The sequence below is a fragment of the Podarcis erhardii genome (genome assembly GCF_964252035.2).
Source record: "Podarcis erhardii genome assembly, chromosome: 9".
NCBI lineage: Eukaryota > Metazoa > Chordata > Lepidosauria > Squamata > Lacertidae > Podarcis > Podarcis erhardii.
The window spans coordinates 70,454,720-70,477,316 of record NC_138512.1 but is presented as its reverse complement, the minus strand read 5'-3'; the positions used below and the strand labels follow the sequence as shown (position 1 = coordinate 70,477,316).

The 22,597-nt window shown below is 45.1% G+C and overlaps 1 protein-coding gene across 5 annotated transcripts in view; it reads left to right on the top strand.

The window, feature by feature from the left end:
- The window catches only part of SHROOM3 (shroom family member 3), a 234,543-nt gene that overhangs the window by 179,814 nt on the left and 32,132 nt on the right, over positions 1–22,597 (top strand). For all 5 annotated transcript variants that reach the window (XM_081876598.1, XM_081876602.1, XM_081876600.1 and 2 more), the window contains one exon: positions 6,034–6,165. In XM_081876598.1, the coding sequence (XP_081732724.1) occupies positions 6,034–6,165 (132 nt within the window). The remainder of the gene's footprint in view (positions 1–6,033; positions 6,166–22,597) is intronic.

The window sequence follows — 22,597 nt, the reverse complement described above, 5'->3', positions numbered from 1 at the left end:
ACAGGGGATGAGTGGAGTCTGGCAGTAGTTGCAAATCAGGCTAGAACTGAGCTACCATATTGTTCGCCCTATAGGACGCACTTTTTCCCCTCCAAAAATGAAGGGGAAATGTATGTGCGTCCTATGGGGCGAATGCAGGCTTTCGCTGAAGCCTGGAGAGCGTGAGGGGTCGGGAGACTGGCTCTGAGGGTTGCGCAGAGCTGCCTGCAGTCCCGTGCTCAGCGCAGCTCTGCGCGGCCATCGGGAGTGCATTTCTCCCCATCGCCAGCCCCACAAGCTCAGGGGACAGCGGGGAGGCGGAGCGCGCCTTCCTGCTGTTCCCCAACCTGGTTCTTCCAGCCCCGCACCTGGGGGGGGGGGAATAATTTTTTTTTCTTTATTTCCCCCCCAAAAAACTAGGTGCGTCCTATGGGGCGCAAAATACGGTACCTGACAGGAGGAACTGAGTAACATTACCCATGTGAAATTCCATTTGTGGTACATTCCAGAGAAGGTTCTGAAATGGTTCTCCCTCTATCTTTTAAGTTGGTTCATGCTAAGAATGCAACCTCTAATTACCTGTTCTCTAATCTCACTTAATATTGGTCCAGTTACTTATAATCGTTACTGTTCAGCATTCCATCTAATTTTCTAATGCTCAGGTGACTAGTATGTTTTTTTTTAAAAAAAAATGTGTCAGACAATTAAAAGGGCTCATTTCCAGTGCTCCTTATCAAGAACATCAGCAGTCCTAAATCTTGCTCAACAACTCAGGGATGATCTCTTGGCTGTGTGAGTGAGGTAAACAAAACAATTGTGTGTTTTGGAAAGAGCAAGTTCTTAATTCTACTGTGATGCTTCTTATATTCCCCACACTGGGTTACATTTGGATTGAGTTTTGGCTGTGGCATAAAGAGAGCCAATATGGTCACGTAGGAACACTGGGCCAGCCATGAAGACCTGTGCTCCAATTTGGGTTCTGCTTCCTGGGTGGCCTTGGACCAATCACTACCACTTAGCCTACCGTAAAGGGATGTTGTCGGCAAAAAAGTAGGGTGTGTGTCAAGGACAATGTCAGAGATGCTAGGTTATTTGGGCCTGCCCCCCAAACCCTTTTAGGGGATGGATGGGAAGAAGTAATAACTAAAATTGAATTAATAACTGGTCATGGGCTAGCTATGGACTCCTTAATTCTGTGATTTGGTTATATGAAATAGATGAATTTAATAAATAATAATATTTCTCAGGTTCTCACAGTATTTGTGTACTTTACCATATAGACAATCTGATAACCTCTCTGTAGAAAAATGGATCCTCTTTATAAGTTTTCGGGATACCCCTTTCCTCAAACAGAACTATGATTCCCAGAGTCCACTGGGAAGAGGGATTGACAGTTGAACTACTCTGGGAATTGTAGCTGCATAAGGGGAACTGGGGGTGTGTATCTCCGGTCAATTCTCAGCACCCATTATGAACTACAGCTCCCAGAATTCTTTGAGAAATTCTGTCTAAATTTGACTGTCTAAAGTGGAATAAGAGTGCTTTAAAAGTATGGCAGGGGGGAGGCCTAGGACAGGTACCCGCAAACTTGGCCCTCTAGCTGTTTTGGGACTACAATTCCCATCATCCTAGACCACTGGTCCTGTTAGCTAGGGGTGATGGGAGTTATAGTCCCAAAACATCTGGAGGGCTGAGTTTGGAGATACCTGGCCCAGGATATACAAATTCCAGGTCAGGTAGGGCTGCTTCATGTAACATCATCACCCTTAATCCTTGACAGCAGCCCTGTAAACTAGCCTTGCCATCCCTATATTACAGACTGGATCTGACAGGTGCATTGTTTTGTTTATTCTGCTCTTCCTCCCAGGAGTTCAGGGCAGCATATGAAGGATTATCCTATTTTATCCTCATAACACCCCTGCGGGGCAGATCAGAGTGGCAGGAAGCAACTTGCTCACGGCCACTTTTGGTTTTGTTTTTTTGTGGTTTTTTTCCAAATCCTTTATTATTTTATTCACATAATATACATTCTTTACAACAAACAACTCCAAAATAAACAGGCAACTCCAAAATACAATCATATGTAACAAAACCATAAGTCTCATGTTTTTATTTACGCTGATTTCCTCTCCGATACCTTTACTTGATATTTCTTGCTGCTTTCTGCTTTCCTTATAGAATCTTCATGAAAATTTAAATCTCTTAAATCCTATACCAGTCTTTAACAATTTCAGTTAATCCCTTCACCTCTCTCCCCCTGCCGACAGCCTAGCACTTCCCTCCACCCGTGTGCGATCTTCTTTACCTGCTATTATTTTTGTTATTGTTGCGTTATTCACTTTTATTTGTTATTCCATCCTTAATATATTATTATTCCTATTTCCTTGCGCCTTTTAAACTTTTGCATATTAGGAAAGACTATTCAAGGCAGCAGAGATATGAGATGATCAGAGCCCCCCCCCCAAACTTGAAGCATGGGAAGTCCCAACAAAAAAATTATAATTTAGGCAGAATATTTGGACTATTTGATATGCATTTGTATAACTTGGAACATTCAATGTGATTTGATTGGATTGTTAAAATGGGAAACTTAATAAAAATGATTTTAAAAATAATAATAAATAAACTTTTGCATATTAATTTTTAATCTCCAGCGCTGACTTTTTTCATGAAAAAAGCTCAAGGCCACTTTTGAGAGTCTCTCAACTCAGCAGGGATTCATTCATACACAGGCCTTTTTTCCTGGTTCAGCCCAACGTGTTCTGCCTCGTATCACAGTTGGCTCTTGTGAGGTAAAATTTGAAAGTGAGTGTTTGACTTCACGGCAAACGTAGCAAGCCAGACCCCTTCTCTTAACTGCTCCATGATCACTGGTCTGCTAGTTGTTTTGCTGATGGGGGAAAGGCAGCCATGCTCCTGCCAGATGACCACCTGAAGTGACTTTCCACCACCGTGCGCCCTCAGTCATGAACGCACCAAAGGGCCCTTCCCGGCTTATGGGGAGAAGCAGCACATGTCGAGCGAGGAAGCTTAAGCGGGCTGGGATTTAGAGGAAAGGCTGAGGGCGAGCAGCTGAGGGAGGATTTGAAGCCCAGCCGTGACATACGGCAACAGGCTTGCGCAAGAATGCCGTCCGGGCGCTAGAAATCTCCCTTTTAGTGGGGCGAAAGTCTTGCGGGCGCTGCCACTTTCCTGGCTCTAACGGACGGTGTGGCGGCTTAAAATTCCTGGCCTGGCACGTGTGGGGAGGAGTGGGGGTGACGGGAGGGTTTGGGTTGCCTCAAAGAAGGCTGCTCTTTCTTTTCCCTCAACGCTATGGAATCTCAGCTATCCGAAGCGTCCCCAAGCCTCACAGGATGGCATGTGGCTTGAGCCATAAGCCCCCTAAACATAGAACAGCCATGCCAGCACCCTTGTCATTAGCCCTCTTTTCTTCTTTTATTGACGGGGAGGGGAGGACAGAATGTCTCCCTCTCACACAGCTTTCTGTTCCGCTGTTTCTCTTCCCTGTTCTTTTTCATCCCAGTCTTGAGGATCAGGAGCTTTGGCTCTTCAGCGTACAGTCACACCTCATGTTAACGTTTGCTTCATGTTACGTTCTTTCAGGATACGTCCCGCGGCGACCCAGAAGTACCGGAAAGGTTTACTTCTGGGTTTTGCCATTCGCGCATGCGTAGACGCGCAAAATGACATCTTGCGCATGTGCAGAAGTGGCGAATTGCAACCCGCGGGTGCACAGACGCGCTGCTGCGGGTTGCTCTCTTTTCATGTTGCAAACGGGCCTCCAGAACGGATCCCCTTCGCAACCAGAGGTACCACTGTACCATCCTTTTGCTGCGGAAGGTACAGGGAGCAGCCATAGCTCAATGGCAGAGCATCGCTTTGTGTGCAGAGAAGGACCCAGGTTCAGTGCTCTTGGCCTGGCTGGGAGAGACCCCTGCTTGAAGTCCTGGAGTTCAACCTTTGATTAATTGTGCAAAAAAGCTCAACAAGTTTGGGGCTTAACAACTGTCCGCAGTTTTACTTCTTGAAATAAGGTAAAGGTAAAGGGACCCCTGACCATTAGGTCCAGTCGTGGCCGACTCTGGGGTTGTGGCGCTCATCTCGCTCTATAGGCCGAGGGAGCCAGCGTACAGCTTCCGGGTCATGTGGCCAGCATGACTAAGCCACTTCTGGCGAACCAGAGCAACGCACGGAAATGCCGTTTACCTTCCCGCCGGAGCGGTGCCTATTTATCTACTTGCACTTTGATGTGCTTTCGAACTGCTAGGTTGGCAGGAGCAGGGACCGAGCAACAGGAGCTCCCCCGTCGTGGGGATTAGAACCGCCAACCTTCTGATCGGCGGTCCTAGGCTCTGTGGTTTAACCCACAGCGCCACCCGCGTCCCTACTTCTTGAAATATGCCAACCCTATTTGCTTCTAGTGATTTTCTCCCTCCAACCCACAATTCCATCTGGTATTAAGCATAGTTCTTTCTGAGGATATCATGGCAGCCACATGAAGCCACAGATAAGAGGCCCCTTCTGCCATCCTTTTTATTTTGCATTCATGGTGGTTTTGTGCTTGTGATGTTATTGGGGCAGTTACATGCAGTTTCACTTTCAATACTGTTAATACGTGCAAAGGTTGTGGGGCAAACATACTGGCATGTTTCAAGTCTGTGCATGTCTGGTAACTTCATTCTGAGCTCCTGTACCACAAATGTTCTGATTTATTTTTTTTGCCCCGCTTTCGTTGCTCTGTGGTGCAGTGCAGCTCCTCCAAATGGCAATAGTGCAGTAACACCGTGGAAGCATTACAGAGCAGCTGTACAGGTGGTCTGATGTAAACCACAATTAATGCACTATTATTGCACCAGTGAGATGTTGCAGAATAATTCACCTGTGCAAGACAAGGCAAAACCCACCCAATCTGGAGGGGTACAGTCTTTCTGCACTTTGGGATACATTATCAATAGTTCTGAAAATACTAAATATGTATGTGTCTGTTGCAGATTGAGGTTGGTGCAGTATATGTGTGAGCAACCAGGACTGGAATGAGAGAGGGTTGTTCTGTTTTGTTTTGTTTTGAACTCCCGTACTACTATTAAGCTCGGGGAAATAACAAACCTCCATCTCAGTTGACCGAGAGCTATAGCAACTGTGGCATAGGACAAGGAAGTAGCATTTTCACAGCACCCATCTTTAAACTGCAATCCAGACTCTCTGCTCCTTGTACTAACGGGTTCAGTTATGGGAGTCACTCTTGCAATTTATGTCTGAAAACTCTCTCCCTTTGCTGGCTTTGCATTCGTTTTGTCAGCTTTTTTATTTTATTGTGACTGGAGCTACAATGCACAGCCAAGAACTATAGCTCAGTGGGTAGCAGAGCCCATGCATTTTGTGAACACCCCTCAGGCTCAGTCCATGGCGACTCCTGTTGAAAAGATGTCAGGTAACCTCTCCCTGGCATAGCTGCTGCCTGTCAGAACACGACAGTCTGGCCTGGCAGAAGACAGCTTTCTTTTTGCTTTTGCACATTTATTAGAGAGTTACCCCCCTCCCCTTTGAACTTAGGTAGGACTTGATTTGGCACAAACAAGATCAGGCTATATAATTGCGAAGCTGCATTCAGGATGCTTCAGTGGGATTTAGACAACCTGATTCTGGGAGCGCAGCGCTACAATCCGCACATGCTTCACCCAGGAGTAGCTCCCATTGAGCTCAACAGACTTGCTTTGAAGTACAGATTTTGCTCTCTCTCAGACTTTCAGAAGATCCTGCTTTGAATCAAACCTGCATCTTGCTCCTTTTATGTCTCGTGGCTTTTTATTGTGTTCCATTTCCTATTAAATGGTTGTTTTATTATTATTTCATTATTGTATTGTTAACACCTCTGCGGTCTTCATGCTGGACAGAAATACTCAAATAAATATTAGCATCAAATATATGCATCTGTGGTCTCTAATGCATTTTATTTAAAAAGAGAGGAGTTATTTCATCCTGAATGCTCCTTGCTGAAGTGTGATTGCACCGTCCTCAAGCTCCCTCTCTTTGGTCTGTTTCTTTTCCCAGGGATACCTTTGCAGCAAAAGGACATCCTGAGATTACAGCTTCCCGTTCCCTCAGCTCAGAGTGTCTCAGGTCTGACTTGCAATACAGCAAAACCCCATGGCCTGCTGGAGTTAAACTGCGCTTAAAGAACAGGTGAGGAGTGGAGTGTTTCTGCCAATGTTGCTGCACTTCTGAATCTTTCTTGTGTACTTCAGACCAGGCAAGGGGAACCACTGGAGTAATGTGTGGGGCAGTTAAAGATGCAGCTGCAAAGGAACCACTGGGAACGTTAAAGTGTGCCCTAGATTGTGCTTCTGCAAGCCTTGGGTGCACTTTAAAATTAGCAGCAAATGCAAGAGATTGCAACCTAATGTTTTAATGTTGTATCTTAATCTTTTAAATTGTATTTTAATCAACTTGTTTTTATTATAGGTTGTTAGCCGCCCTGAGCCTGGTCTTGGCAGGGGAGGGCGGGGTATAAATAAAAATTTATTATTATTATTATTAAGGCCCACTGGAATCAACTCCACTTTCCCCCCCTTTGCATCCTTGCTTCAACTCCACCTGGTCTGGAAGGAAGGAATGAAGTAGGGCGCATACTCTTAAGTTTGCACTCACAAATATTTCCTTTGAAGCTAAGTTACCTGACTTCTTACTGACACCAGGCGAAAGACATTTACTTGTCAAAGTGGTACGGACTGGGTGTGGGGGCTTAATAAATTTAGTTCCACCTGCCGGAACCTGCTCCCCAGCCTTGCTTTAGAGCCACTTGCCCTATACAGTGGTACCTCGGGTTACAGAAGCTTCAGGTTACGGATGCGTCAGGTTACAGACTCCCCTAACCCAGAAATAGTACCTCAGGTTAAGAACTTTGCTTCAGGATGAGAACAGATATCGCATGGAGGCAGCGGGAGGCCCCATTAGCTAAAGTGGTACCTCGGGTTAAGAACAGTTTCAGGTTAAGAACGGACCTCTGAAACGAATTAAGTTCTTAACCCGAGGTACCACTGTACAAGATAATTTTGGTCATTCTTTTTGTCTGTGCTTGGTAGTGTCTGGATCTAGCATACTTTGATAACTTTGCGAGTCTTTAAAATAAATCCCAAATGCGGGTGTAGATTAGAAGGTTTCCGTTAACAGAATGTGCAGCTTGAACTTGTGGGTCCCTTCCCCGCCAGAAGTATGTCAGAGGGAACAAACATTCTCTTCCTCTGTCTACTACTGTTTTCTGTCTTTCTCGTTCTCCTGCGCCATATCGGTGGGTACTAAAAGCAACTTTTCATATTGCACATTGCAGCCTGAAGCACACAATGTATGCAAGATATATGCTTTGTATGGCCAGCTCCTTTGGGCCACTCTACAAGGGATGCGGGTGGCCCTGTGGGTTAAACCACAGAGCCTAGGGCTTGCTGATCAGAAGGTCGGTGGTTCGAATCCCCGCGATGGGGTGAGCTCCCGTTGCTTAGTCCCTGCTCCTGTCAACCTAGCAGTTCAAAAGCACGTCAAAGTGCAAGGAGATAAATAGGTATCGCTCCGGCGGGAAGGTAAACGGTGTTTCCGTGCACTGCTCTGGTTCGCCAGAAGTGGCTTAGTCATGCTGGCCACATGACCTGGAAGCTGTACGCTGGCTCCCTCGGCCAATAAAGCGAGATGTGCGCCGCAACCCCAGAGTCAGTCACAACTGGACCTAATGGTCAGGGGTCCCTTTACCTTTACATGGTAGTTAAGTTACACACTGGCCACATATTCAGGGTGACTTTCCTCTCCAGCCTTCTATTACTTAACAGTGCCTGTCACACATTTTCCTGGCTTGCACCAGCTGTCCTTTTGGGAAGCCCAAGGCTGGTAAGGAAACATTTCACACAATAGCAGGGCATTGCTAGCTCATTCGTGATGTGGGCTTTCTGGTTTTCCATTTCGAATGGGAAGATTTTACAGTTTCCAGGGCAAATTAGGGTACGTAGTACTATGCGTACCTGTTGCCATTGTTTCCCAACTTGATTCCCAATACATCTTATCTTCCAAATGAGGCTGACACAATATCCTCAGAAAGAAAATGCTTACACAAGATAGATTGTGGGCTAGAGCACAGAGGAAATTACTAAAAGCCATTAGATTTATTTCTGGGTTTTTTTCCAGAAGGGAAGACATATGCACTCAACTGTAACAAATGAAAATTTGCTCTCTCTTTAGGGAAAGAGGCCATTAGGGTAATTTGCATCAGGAAACTTTCAGTTTGCAGGGGAAATTTTTCTGCTGAGAGAGAGAGAGAGAGAGAGAGAGAGAGAGAGAATTTAACTAGCATTTATCTTAATTGTATTTAGGAAACACAGCTTTTTCAAAAAGTACCCTATGATTATTATTTTTTGTCACACTGCGCCACAGAGATCGGGACTAACGTGCTTCAACTTCGAAACAGCCAGGCATGCCTGATACTGCATTTGCAACTGGAATTGCATTCATTGTTACTAATGAGTTTATGAAACTGAAATTTTTCCATGGGAAAAACAAAGCACTGGAAAAAAATTTTTCCAGACAATGTTCTTCCCAAACATTGTTGATGCCAATCAGTACTAGACAACTAAGCCATCATGGAGGAAGTAGCCAGGATTGCAAATAAGCTAACCTATAGAGTCATTGCGCAGCATCGTCCAGGTGGTTCTTCGGCGGATGAGGGGCAATGATTTGCTTCCCATCCTATTTACCAGTTGTCAGAGTCACCCGTGGTCCCAGCTCACAAGAGACCAAAGTCCACTCCAGCTTATGTACAAAAGCTTTTATTGAAGAACATTCTTAGCTTTACATCCGAGCTCCGTGACTCTACGTCTGTTACGCTTAGACCGCTGAAGTCCCCTCTGAGTCAGTCCCGCCTCTACACCAGTTTAAGAGGCTTGTACTGGTCCACCTCTTTCTCTCTTTCCTTTTCCGCAGGGTCTTTCTGCCCCCCTGTGTTCTCTCCCTTCGGGACTCTCCAGAGGCTGAATCCTCTGCCGCCTCCTCCCCCCTCCTTCGGGCTTTGGGACCAGGCTCCTCCCCAGGACTCTCTTCACTTCCGCGCGCCTCCCATTTTGAACTTGGCGCGCGTACGTTGCTCCTGACCTTCCCTTCGACAGTTACACTGCCCTCGATACTACTTTCCTCCCCTTCCGGCAGGACGTTTTGCCCTGATCTCCTTCCCCTCTCTGCTTCCTGTTCTGCTCCTTCTGACACACTGGTCACTCCTCCCCCCTCACTCCGTTCCAGCGAAGCAGCCGGTCTCGCTCTCCAACTCCCACTGGGGGTTCCCCCTTCGTTTCCCTGCTCCTGACTGCTTCCCCCTCTAGCTCCCCTTGGCTTGACCAGAGGGGCTCCCTTTTGGGAGTCCTCCGATTCACTGGACGGACTCATGGACAATCTTGGGTCATTGTCATCCTCTTCCTCGTCACTCTGGAATCCTTCCCCCTCACTCTCTGTCTCCTCCCTCATCTGCGCCTCTCTCCCTGAACCCCTGACACCAGTGTTTCCCAACTTGGGTCTCCAGCTGTTTCCAGACTACAGTTCCCATCATCCCTGACCTTGCTACCTAGGGAGAATAGGAGCTGTAGTTCAAAAACAGCTGGAGACCCAAGTTTGGGAAACCCTGCTATCAACTGTTTAACTGCAACAGTGTATGTGAGTGTTCCTGGGTTCCATAAACTCTGTTCCTGAATGCTCTGTAATATGGCTCCTTCCACTTTCTGGATTTTATTACATCTCTTAAGCATGTTGTTGTTTAGTCATTTAGTTGTGTCCGACTCTTTGTCACCTCATGGACCAGAGAACACCAGGCATTCCTGTCTTCCACTGCTTCCCACAGTTTGGTCAAACTCATGCTTCAAGAACACTGTCCAAACATCTCATCCTCTGTCCTCTCCTTCTCTTTCCCAACATTAGGGTCTTTTCCAGGGAGTCTTCTCTTCTCGTGAGGTGGCCAAAGTATTGGAGTCTCAGCTTCACAATCTGTCCTTCCAGTGAGCATTCAGGGCTGATTTCCTTCTGAATGGATAGGTTTGATCTTCTTGCAGTCCATGGGACTCTCAAGAGTCTCCTCCAGCACCATCATTCAAAAGCATCAATTCTTTGGCGATCAGCCTTCTTTATGGTCCAGCTCTCACTTCCATACATCACTACTGGGAAAACCATAGCTTTCACTATACGGACCTTTGTTGGCAAGGTGATGTCTCTGCTGAGCACTGAACAGAAGCAACACTGAAACATCCCTGCAGTTCAGAACATGAGGGCTGTTCCCTTACTGCATGACAGAGCAGAAACATCCGAGGGTGGGGAGAAAAATCTGAATTACTAGATGAAAAAATAGATGCCTTTGTCCTCTGTGCCCGCACACATATGGAACCAGCTCAGCCTTGTTGAAGCTGAGGATGCAGTGCTGTGTTGTTGGAGGTGTGGGCCAAATATTCTTCTTGTAAATCACCAAGTCTCACCTTTTCTGGAGGAGGCAAGGATAATCAGCGAGACACTGATTAGATCATGGCAATTACTCCACTTCCTCCAAGGTCCTTCCCAGCTACCTGTTACTCCTCTGGTACAGGGCTGGAGAGAAGAGACAGTGCAAAAGTCAAGTCTTGTGTTGTGGGCAAAGCTCAGCTTCTGGGCATTGGTGATGCTTCTTTGCAGCTGCCTTGGTAGAAGAGCGGTTAGGAAGAGAGATCCCGAGATCCCGGTTGCTGGTGTTCCTCAGAAAGGTTTGGCTAAAAGAAGAAGTTTCAGGTGTGGCTTGGTTGTTTTCCAGTTCCGTCTCTGCTTGTTTACTACTTCTCTTATTCTTTTACCTCTTCTGTTTTCCATGCTCTCCCCTTTCCCTATGGAAAAAGAATATTAATTGTATAATCTGAACTATGTAGTTTAAGGTGATAAGTGGAGTTAGGAATGCAAGATTCTGTATTCTCAAGAACAGGATAGCTCCGTTGGTTAGAGTTTAGGGCTGATAACACCAAGGTTGCAAGTTTGATCCCCGTATGGGACAGCTGCATATTCCTGCCGTGGACAAACTTGGCCCTCCAGCTGTTTTGGGACCACAACTCCCATCATCCCTACCTAACAGGACCAGTGGTCAGGGATGATGGGAATGGTAGTCCCAAAACAGCTGGAGGGCCAAGTTTGGCCATCGCTGGACTAGATGATCCTCAAGGTGCCTTCCAACCCTACAATTCTATGATTTTATTATAAGAAGGGCCATGCTGGATCAGGCCAAAGGCCCATCTAGCCCAGCATGCTGTTCTCACAGCAACCAACCAGATACCCCCAATGGGAAATTGGGGGTAGCAGTCCTCTCCTCTGGCGATTCATCAAGAATCTAGCTGCTACATGGTGCTCAGATCTCCTGGAGCCCTATAAATTAAAGCCTGCTACCCAAAGAAGGATTTCATGTGTGAATAACATGATGCATCAGTGTTATAAACTCAGATATATAAGCTTGGCTCCAAATGGCTCCTTAAACCAGGGTTGCAGTCGCCAAAACAGAATGTCTAGTTGCCATTCGGGGGCCAGATGACTCAAAAGTTGTATTCTTCAATAAGACTTTTTGGTTCCTGACATTCATTCTGATTGTGCAGATAAAATATCACAGATAGAATTCTTCAGGATGTGTTGTTAGTGTGTGAAAACAGGCAAGATCCAGGGATCCCCAGGGATTCACTTCCCGATGGTGGAGACATCAGGTGCCGTCCTGGCACCCTGGCATCTTCACTTGGTCGCAAGTGGCCAATAGCCAGGTGCAAAATGTGCCCAGCGCTTGGCAAATTTCAAACGCTGTGATGTGTTCGTTTCCCAAGCTCCCTGTGACATTTTCTTTTTAAACAGGACACCACCTTGCCTCTTTGGCAGTAGGAACAGCAGAGAAAAACTTCAAAAGAACTTCTGCCTGCCATGCGCGAATTATTTTCTTAGGTGGCAGCTTATGTTCCCTGTATTCTGATTTGTGTACACATTCACCTTCTGATGGCTGTATTCAGTTTGTGGTATAAGGTTCTTAGACGATGGGTGAGACAAAGGAAGAAACGTGAGTCCTTTATATTGCAGCAGCATAGTCGATAGGAGAGCTTTAAAGCCATAAGGTAAATAAAAGGAATCGCCTTACCAACTTTGTCCCCAAGCCTCCTTCCCACTGCAGGATATCCTGGTTCTGTCTTTGTGTGCCTGTTTTCTTTCTCTCCCTCCTCCACACTTTCTTTCCTTGTGTCTAAATGTGTTGGCAGATGCTGGCAGCACTTGGCTGCAGGAATGTGTGGGTGGCGTTTGCTTGTCTGCCTGCCACACCCCGAGAACTACACTCGCATATTTGTAAAAGCCGGCAGGGCACTACAATAGCACGAGCATGGAAAGAGAAAACAAAAAGAATTCTGTGATGCAGTTGCTGTAAATGCCCGTAAACTTTGTTCCCAAGACAAAACGCATGTTTGCTTTTTCTTCTAAGTGTCTTTGATAATATGATCATTGGATATGTGTGTGGATTGAGGTGGGGCAGAGAAGAAGTGGCTGTTGAGTCATAGAATTGAACAGTTATGTACGTGTATCTGTCTCTTTCTCTATATACAGTGGACGCTCGGGTTGCGAACATGATCCGTGCGGGATGCACGTTCGCAACCTGCAGCATTCGCAACCCGCAGCGGCTCATCTGCACACGCGCAGGTTACAATTCGGCACTTCTGCGCATGTGCAACCGCCGAAACCAGGAAGTAACCCATTCCGGTACTTCCGGGTTTTGGCAGTCTGTAACCCGAAAAAATGCAACCTGAAGTGACTGTATATACAGTATATATCTATATTCTGTCTTGGTTGGTCAGTCTTTCTCTCTCTAGATCAGAGCTTTCTAAACTCTGTCGCGACACATTAGTGTGTTGGCTGCAGTGTGTAGGTGTGTTGCGCAAATGCTCTTATAAGGGGCTAGTTTAACCTCCGGTTTGCTAGCTAAACTGAATTGTTGTTGTTTAGTCGTTTAGTCATGTCCGACTCTTCGTGTCCCCATGGACCAGAGCACGCCAGGCACTCCTGTCTTCCACTGCCTCCCGCAGTTTGGTCAGACTCATGTTTGTAGCTTCGAGAACACTGTCCAACCATCTCGTCCTCTGTCGTCCCCTTCTCCTTGTGCCCTCCATCTTTCCCAACATCAGGGTCTTTTCTAGGGAGTCTTCTCTTCTCATGAGGTGGCCAAAGTATTGGAGCCTCAGCTTCAGGATCTGTCCTTCCAGTGAGCACTCAGGGCTGATTTCCTTCAGAATGGATAGGTTTGATTTTCTTGCAGTCCATGGGACTCTCAAGAGTCTTCTCCAGCACCATAATTCAAAAGCATCAATTCTTTGGCGATCAACCTTCTTTAAACAACAGGCAAACTGAATTACTGTGTCACAAAACAATTCATGTCTATAATGTGTGTCACCAACATGTAAAGTTTGAAAAGCTCTAGATACACACATACACTGGGTCACCTGGGTCTGTACTGCTAGAGAAGAATAACTTCTTTTGCAGGGAAAAGCACTGAACATATGATACTTGCGTCAGAGACGGTTAAAACATCAGCAGAAAGGCCAGGTTTTGCAAATGGCCATTCTTCCATGATTTTAATGCAGTATGACACAGGTCAGATTCACATATTGGGTGCTTTAAATGTGCATGGAAGCACAATGATCAGCTAAAGCAGCCAGCCTTGTGTCAAGACTTGGCAGCAAACGGAAAATTGTTGCTTTTTCTGTGTACAGGTTTGGCCTTTGAGGACACAAGGTTTCACTCAGAAAAAAGTGGCCTTTTGGTTTGGTTTTCTTTTGGCCTTATCTTTGCTTCTTTTTAGGTTGATGACAAATCCTACACATTTATAGCAGTTGTGAGCTTCTCTTAAAAACTCAGAAGTACAGGCAATCCTTGTTTTGTGCAGAGGTTACATTCCGGGCCCCTGCACGCATTGACAGGATCCACATAAAGCATTTTGCCTTTGTTTCAACCCGCCCTACCCTTTTAGTGGCATTTTAGTGATGTTTTTGGGTCACTTCTGGATTCACTTCGGTGCCGTGCGCGCATGCACAATTGCGTGTCAATGGGACATGCATAAATGAGTTGTTGCCTGTATCTCTCTCTCTCTCTCTGTGTGTGTGTGTTTGTGTGTGTGTGTTGAGAGACAGAAAGAAGGAGCTGTTGAATTGTCAACAAATCAAAAATCAATAACAGCTGAATATCCTGAACAATATTAAAACAAAGTGGGAGTTTAAAACACCTGCCAGTTTTGATTTTCGCTTTTAAGTGTGCTTGTCAGAATGCAATCCAAGGGCCAGATTGGATATGACAGGAAAGTCTTATCCAATTGTGAAACGCCCAGTCCATTTTAATGAAAACCTTCCACAGGGGCAGAACAATTTGAGTATCCTAGGTGAGATGTTACCTTACCAGAAATGCTCAATAAATTGCATTCTTGTGCTCTTTCGGAGGGTTTCCACTTGAACTCATTGGGCATGCAGTTATTTTATTAAGGTTCTTAGTATATTCATTCAGGACCATTTGATACTGCTTTTTCCCTCTTCTGTAGATGATATAGATAGATAGATAGATAGATAGATAGATAGATAGATAGATGATAGATAGATGGATACAGTGGTACCTTGGGTTACATACACTTCAGGTTACAGACTCCACTAACTCAGAAATAGCACCTCAGGTTAAGAACTTTACCTCAGGATGAGAACAGAAATCGCGCAGCGGCGGCAGCAGGGTTAAGAACAGTTTCAGGTTAAGAACGGACCTCTGGAACGAATTAAGTTCTTAACCAGAGGTACCACTGTAGAAGAAGAGTTTGGATTTGATATCCCGCCTTTCACTCCCCTTAAGGAGTCTCAAAGCGGCTAACATTGTCCTTTCCCTTCCTCCCCCACAACAAACACTCTGTGAGGTGAGTGGGGCTGAGAGATGTCAGAGAAGTGTGACTGGCCCAAGGTCACCCAGCAGCTGCATGTGGAGGAGCAGAGATGCGAACCCGGTTCACCAGATTACAAGTCTACCACTCTTAACCACTACACCACGCTGGCTCCCTGTAGGTAGGTAGATAGATAGATAGATAGATAGATCCATCCATCCATCCATCCATCCATCCATCCATCCATTCATTCATATGCCCTACTCTGGCTTACCTAAGTAGCTTTCTGGTTTGTGTCCTTGGAAGACACCTTTCTGAAATCCACCCTGTGTTGCAATGTGGGTGGAGAGTATACATTTGCTGAGAGCAGTGCTTGCAAACAGGAAGCAGCTCCACTGGAGAAGAATGTTTGAGTAGGAGGGAATTCCAGGCTTTGCCTCCCATAGCCTTGGCCATTGCCACTGACTGCAGTCATCCCTCTCATTTACTTGTGTAAACACAGAAAGATTAATGGGATGGCATAGCAATGTGTGAAATTGCGGAAAGGATAAAATAGCTGTTTTTAGTCTTCTGGGAAACTTGGGGGCTTTATGGCCTATGACCTGGCAGCATCCAGCGTGGTTCTGTTTAACTTCATGTTCACTGCCTCGGTTCCTACCCCAGGGAGAATTTTGTGGGGGCTTTCAGATTAAAAGGAAAGAGGCAGGGATGCTCTAGCAATGCATGGTCAGCGCAGCTTAGTTGTTACTAATATTTATTAATTGAGATGCTACTTGTTTGTTTGTTTGTTTGTTTGTTTAAAAAATTATTTTATGCACAAAACTCCAACATACCTATGTACACTAGGGACACTCAGGGAAAAAATAAGACAATGCACTCCTTTTTTAGACCTTCAAGTGTGTGATACTTTCAGTATGCAAAGCAGTAAAAAGGTAAAGGGACCCCTGACCATTAGGTCCAGTCGTGACCGACTCAATGCATGGTCAGCGCAGCTTAGTTGTTACTAATATTTATTAATTGAGATGCTACTTGTTTGTTTGTTTGTTTGTTTGTTTAAAAAATTATTTTATGCACAAAACTCCAACATACCTATGTACACTAGGGACACTCAGGGAAAAAATAAGACAATGCACTCCTTTTTTAGACCTTCAAGTGTGTGATACTTTCAGTATGCAAAGCAGTAAAAAGGTAAAGGGACCCCTGACCATTAGGTCCAGTCGTGACCGACTCAATGCATGGTCAGCGCAGCTTAGTTGTTACTAATATTTATTAATTGAGATGCTACTTGTTTGTTTGTTTGTTTGTTTGTTTAAAAAATTATTTTATGCACAAAACTCCAACATACCTATGTACACTAGGGACACTCAGGGAAAAAATAAGACAATGCACTCCTTTTTTAGACCTTCAAGTGTGTGATACTTTCAGTATGCAAAGCAGTAAAAAGGTAAAGGGACCCCTGACCATTAGGTCCAGTCGTGACCGACTCTGGGGTTGCGGAGCTCATCTCGCTTTATTGGCCGAGGGAGCCTGCATACAGCTTCCGGGTCATGTGGCCAGCATGACTAAGCCGCTTCTGGCGAACCAGAGCAGAGCACAGAAATGCCGTTTACCTTCCCGCCGGAGTGGTACCTATTTATCTACTTGCACTTTGACGTGCTTTCGAACTGCTAGGTTGGCAGGAGCAGGGACTGAGCAACAGGAGCTCACCCTGTTGCGGGGATTCGAACCGCCGACTTTCTGATCGGCAAGTCCTAGGCTCTGTGGTTTAACCCACAGCGCCACCCGCATCCCTTGCAAAGCAGTAGATAGCCATATTTAACTTAAGCAATAATTGGAAATTATTACACTGTATTTAATTTGGATGGTGGCACTGATGTGCATGCTTGCACTTTGTGGCAAGCTAGGCGTAATGCTGGTAGTCCCATCAATTGTTGTCAAATCCCTACAAAGCAGAGCATATGTGCAGTAGAACATGAGTTGTTTGGAGGAAAGTTCCAAGCTGCTCCCCATCTCCCCCCCCCACCCGTGAGCCTCTCTAAAAGCGGAAGGAATCCCTGCCAAGAGAAAAATGACTGGAGGGAAATAGTTTCAGGGAGAAGGGCTGTAGCTCATGTCACAAATTTGCATGAACTTTGCAGGTGCCAATATTTATGTATAGATGCAAAATCAGATGGACTTTCAGAGGGAAAGTCCACCCTGTAAGCAAAGTTTAAACATGGGGAGGAAAACTTAAGGCCTGGGGCAAAATACCTAGGACTCAGGCCTTGGGAAGACAGGTGAACTAACACCAATGTACTGGAAGAAGCAAAGATTACAAGTGTTGAAGAAATGATTCTTCAACATCAGCTTTGTTGAACTGGTCATGCGCGGATGCCTGATGATCGTCTTCCAAAGCAACTACTCTATTCCGAACTTAAAAATGGAAAGCGTAATGCTGGTGATCAACAAAAGAAGTTTAAAGACTGTCTCAAAGCAAATCTAAAAAAATGTAGTATAAACACCAACAATTGGGAGCGTTCCAGTTGGGGAACAACCTTTACCAAAGGTGTTATGGGCTTTGAAGACACTCAACTCAGGACGCAAGGGAGAAATGTGCTAAGAGGAAGGCACACCTGGCAAATCCACATTGTGATTTGTTCTTACCCGGAAACCAATGTCCCCACTGTGGAAGGATGTGTGGTTCCAGAATTGGCCTCCAGAGTCACTTACGGGCTCATTGTTAAAACCGTGTTTATGGAAGACAATCTTACTTGGCTACGAGTGATCGAAGAAGAAGAAGAAGAAGAAGAAGAAGAAGAAGAAGAAGAAGAAGGAGGAGGAGGAGGAGGACACCCCAACAGCAACAACAACAACAACACCCCTGCAGCAACAACAACAACAACACCCCTGTTCCTCAGAAGCAAACACCAGGGTCTTTGACCAAGCCACTGGTTTTAACCACTGAATGACTTGCTTTAAAGCACTAAATGAGGGTTAGACATACCTGCTAAAGGCAAAAATCTCTTTGCATTAAATAAAGAGGTGACTGGCTTGTATCGATGACAACTTTGCTAAGATTGCATTGCTTTTTTTGCAATTTAACTTTGCATATAAGCAAGAGCTGGCCTTTGAACATTGCTGTATTCTCCACTCATCTCAGTAAAAAAACAACACTCTTTCCCACCTCCTTAAATGTGAAACAGCACCTCTGGAAGTGGTGCTACTTTGGTGGAATAATGCTGTGCTTATCACATTTCCCTTACAACCCAGCCTTGGCACATGGTAACAGAGTTCTAGGAACCTAAATAGACAGGCTTAGGATGGAGGAATCAAGCTGCAGTAGCTTGGCCTAATTCCCAGCATGCTATTGTCAGCAATGTGGCTTCATCTTGATTGCAACCAACAAATTTTTTTTTTAGAGGATTGAGGCTTTGTGCAACTGAAATCCTAATAAGCTTCCAAGTGCTTTAGTTTTTCCTGTCCTCTCTGCAAACCTTTGGTGTGATTTTGGCAGAATTATGTAAAGGAAAACTTTATGTGGTGGCCTAAATCAACATTCCTCATAGCTGCTGCCCCCACTGTAGCTCAATGCAGATGATTCCAGGTTCAGTCCCCAGCACCTCCAGCTAAGGCCCATTTTTTAATTGCGTTTTTAGTTCTTCTTTTATTTCCTAACTGTTGTTTTGTTGCATTGCAGTTTGAATTCCGCAGAATTCAGATTGCAGTAGAATAAAATACAGTATAAGAAATCAAAGGAGTGATACAAATACAATCGGGGGGCGGGGGGAGGCAGGATCTAGTAAAGTGAGATACAACACGCAGAAAAGTCATTAGAAAATTTCACATGGTCCATGGGGCAAAAGGTTTGGGAATCACTGGAGCAGACTCATTGAAATGAGTGCACATAAGTTAGTAACGTTCATGAATTTCAGTGGATCTGCTCTGAGTACGACTAACTTTGGATGCACCTTTATAAAAGCTAAAATAATGTAAAATCCAGGATTCCTTAAGGAGGAAGGAGCATGGGCCATTTTCAAGCCATTTCTCCAAATAATGACTTTCTCTTTTCTGTTTTGTTTACATTGAGTTGAACAGCTTATTCCTATTTTATTTATATACAGTACCGTCTTTCCTCTCAAGGAGCAAAGGACATGTTTAATAAAATGCTAAACTAACTAAAATAGCAGCAGAGTCACAATATCAACACAGCAGGGCATTTATGATGGCTCTGGAGAATGAACTATTGAAATCTTACTTTGAGCAAAGAGAGTGTGCTGGTACCAATAGATCTTTTGAAAGGGAAATGCCTGGTGTTTATGTAGGCTGTTTTGCAGGAGCCTCTAGGGCTGCAGCATTCTGTCAGTTAATTGGTTAGATGTGTCAACTAAAAGTCCTTTGATTGCCTAAGAAGGTGCCCTTTGCTAATTGAGCAGAATGCTTTCAAAGGGTGTTAATGGTTTTTTCATATAACTTATAACAGCTGCAGATAGGACTGCATTTCCTGTTTTTATGTGCAAGAGGAAAGAACACCTATTTAGGTGTCTGCTGCAACACAGTGATCTGGTTTGCCCCACACAGGTATGTAGGCACGCAGAGAGAAGCTCACAGCCACTTACCTCCTCCCTGGCCATTTTTACTGCTGTGCTAAGTCAAAGTTTGGCTTAGGATCTTGTCTGAACTGGGACTCACAGTTAAGCCAACTACAAGCTATAACCTTGATTAACACTCTTGGTTAGCAAAGCTCAACTATGAGCTTTGCTTTGGACAACATGCTAAACCAAACCTTGGTGTGGCAGTAAAAAGGAGCAGGGAGCAGCTGCAAACTCCTCTCTAATAACCTTCATATTGCATGGACTTCCTAAACCGTAGCTTGTTTTACCGTGTCATGCGAATCATCTTACTCTCCTTATCCATCACAGATCAGGACCCTGGACAGAACTGGAGGTGCTGATCCAGAGGTCACTGGCTGGCTAAATCTCAGAACCTTGGCCAGCAATCCTGCAGTTAAGAAGACTCAGCAATGCCCTGGAGCAACCACCTGGGTTTTATGGTCCCACAAAGAAAGTCAGTCTGAAGGTTCTACTCCCCTGAAGGCTGCAGGGCCGGATTGAGAAGGCGGTTGGTTGCCTTAGGTTGCCTATCCCTGAGCTAATTCCTTGCAGGGTTTGTGTGTGTGTGTGTGTGTGTGTGTGTGTGTGTGTGTGTATTTTTCCATGCATCAAATGCCTACCTCCAGACCTCTCAGATGGGTTAGGGAAACTGAGGTTTTGTGTCTCAAAGTGATGCAAGAACGGGAGTTTCTAGGAAGCTTTGCTATTGAGTATGCTAATCCAAGAAAAAACAAGATAAGCAACAAGGAACAGGAGGAAACCTCCTAGGGCCAACTACCAAGCTCATTTGATATTGCTTTGGCCAGAGTTTTGCTGTCAAAAGTGTTGATGAATGTCACAAGGCAACTTCATATCTGCCAACATTTGCAATCCAGAACAGAGAAACCTGGGTGCTCCATAAATTCATTTACTCAGGAGGAAGCCTGCTGATCTCAGAAGGACTTACTTCCCTATACTTGCCGCAGTTCTGAGTGAACACAGCTACAGATTAGGATGTAAGGTCACTTTCACACAAGATGCTTAAATGGGGTTGCTTTTTTACTTTTCCATTTGCTGCTTTTGCAAATGGAATGCCATTGCTGCCTTGGCTAGATAATACCCACTGGGTTTAAATATGGCGAATCTGCTTTCTGCTCTGCATTTAGCACACATCTTCAAAAGCAAGCGGTCAAGCAAACCAGTGTGGGAAACAGCAGTATCTTAAATGTGAAAAATGGTCTTGGGTACATACACACCTTCCGCCTTTGACCTTGAAGTCTTCACCCCAGGTCCCAAGACCTTAATCCGGGGATGTAGTATTAACAGAGGCCTCTGAGGTGTCTTCCCAGTTCATGCTGAGAAGGACAGCTGCCAGACCAGAAGTGTTGCCTTGCATGCAGCTTCCTTGGGTCAAGTTGTTCAGAAGCAATACTAGCCATTTTATAAATTAAAGCTGCGGTGGGCAAAAGATAGATCAGGGTGTATACCTTAGGGTGATTTTCTGTAGATCAGCATGGGTATCTGACTCCTAAATATTTCTTTGGAGAGCAAGAGAGAAAGAGAAAGAGAAAAACTGTGTACACACACACACAAACACACACACACACACACACACACACACAGAGAGAGAGAGAGAGAGAGAGAGAGTGAGAGAGTGTGTGTCTATATCTAACTGATGTGGCTGAAGCAAAATATCTCAGCTGGAGTGTGTTGATTAACTTGGCCCAGAGTCTGTGTTTGCTATTGTTGATGTGGCTGTACAGGAAGGTACATTCTGTTACAGCATAGAATCTACTTAATAAACATAGGTTGTCTTCGGTTTAGCTTTCCTTCCACTTCTGTTAATTTGCGTTAACCACTTTGTGCACCAGAAAAGAATGAAATTTCAAGGCATAGTTGTTTATATTGCTGCTGGTTTTCTTAACATGAAAAGAAGGAAAAGAGTCATTGTGGCAGATTAGTTGGTCCTGCTTAATCTGTCTGCATCACAGATGCCCTGCGACAGACTTGTGCTCTGATTACTTCTGTTCCGTGACTCAGTTGCTCACTTTATGCACCAGCATTTGATTCAGTTTCACCACAGTTTTGCCACGGCACTGAAACACAGTTCAGGCTCCAAAATCCATACTAGGGCAATACCATTATTAGGCTGTTCAAAATGCCCCCAAATAGCCACAGCAAGCTTTCAAGTTCTCTAAAGCTCTACACTTGGTTGAGTACCGGGCAAAGTGGTGCATAGTACTGTAGAGGCAGAACAAATAAAGCTGCCATGATACTAAGGAAATGAAGTCCACACTGGTTTCGGTCATAAGATGGAGACTGTATGCACACCTTACATATATTATTATTAATTATTATTATTGTCATTTAAATTTCCACACCACCCTTCTATGAGGGACAGAGGGCAGTTTACAATATAAATTTGAAGCACATGGCTTCCCCCCGCTCCCCGAATTCAGGGAAATGTAGTTTGTTAAGGGTGCTGGGAATTGGAACTGTGAGGGGTAAACTACAGTTTCCACGATTCCTTTATGGTGAAGTCATGTGCTTTAAATGTACAGTGGTGCCTCGCAAGACGAAAAGAATCCGTTCCGCGAGTCTCTTCGTCTAGCGGTTTTTTCGTTTTGCGAAGCAAGCCCATTAGCGGATTAGCGCGCTTAGCGGCTTTTAGCGGCTTAGCTGATAAGCGGCTTAGCGGCTTAGAAAAAAGGGGGGGAGTCGGAAAAACTCGGAAGACATTTTTGTCTTGCGAAGCAAGCCCATAGGGAAATTCGACTTGCAAAGCACCTCCAAAATGGAAAACCCTTTTGTCTAGCGGGTTTTTCGTCTTGCGGGGCACCACTGTATGTGTATGCAGCCGGGATGTGGAAGGCACTAGCAGACTTAATAGATTAGTCTCTCCTAAGTGCTGGACAGGTTTTAGGTTACATCCAGGAAGGCTGAGATGAAGAAACACACAACAGCCATTTGCCCATTTTTGAAAATATAAAATCTGGCAATTCTATAGAGCTGATAGCTAGATCAAGGGTGAAGAAACTGCAGGCCACCAGGTGTTGTTAACTTTCCAGTCCTGTTCAGCCCCAACCCAACCAGCATGGCCAACGGACAGGGATGATGGAGCGGCAGCCTCAACAACACCTCA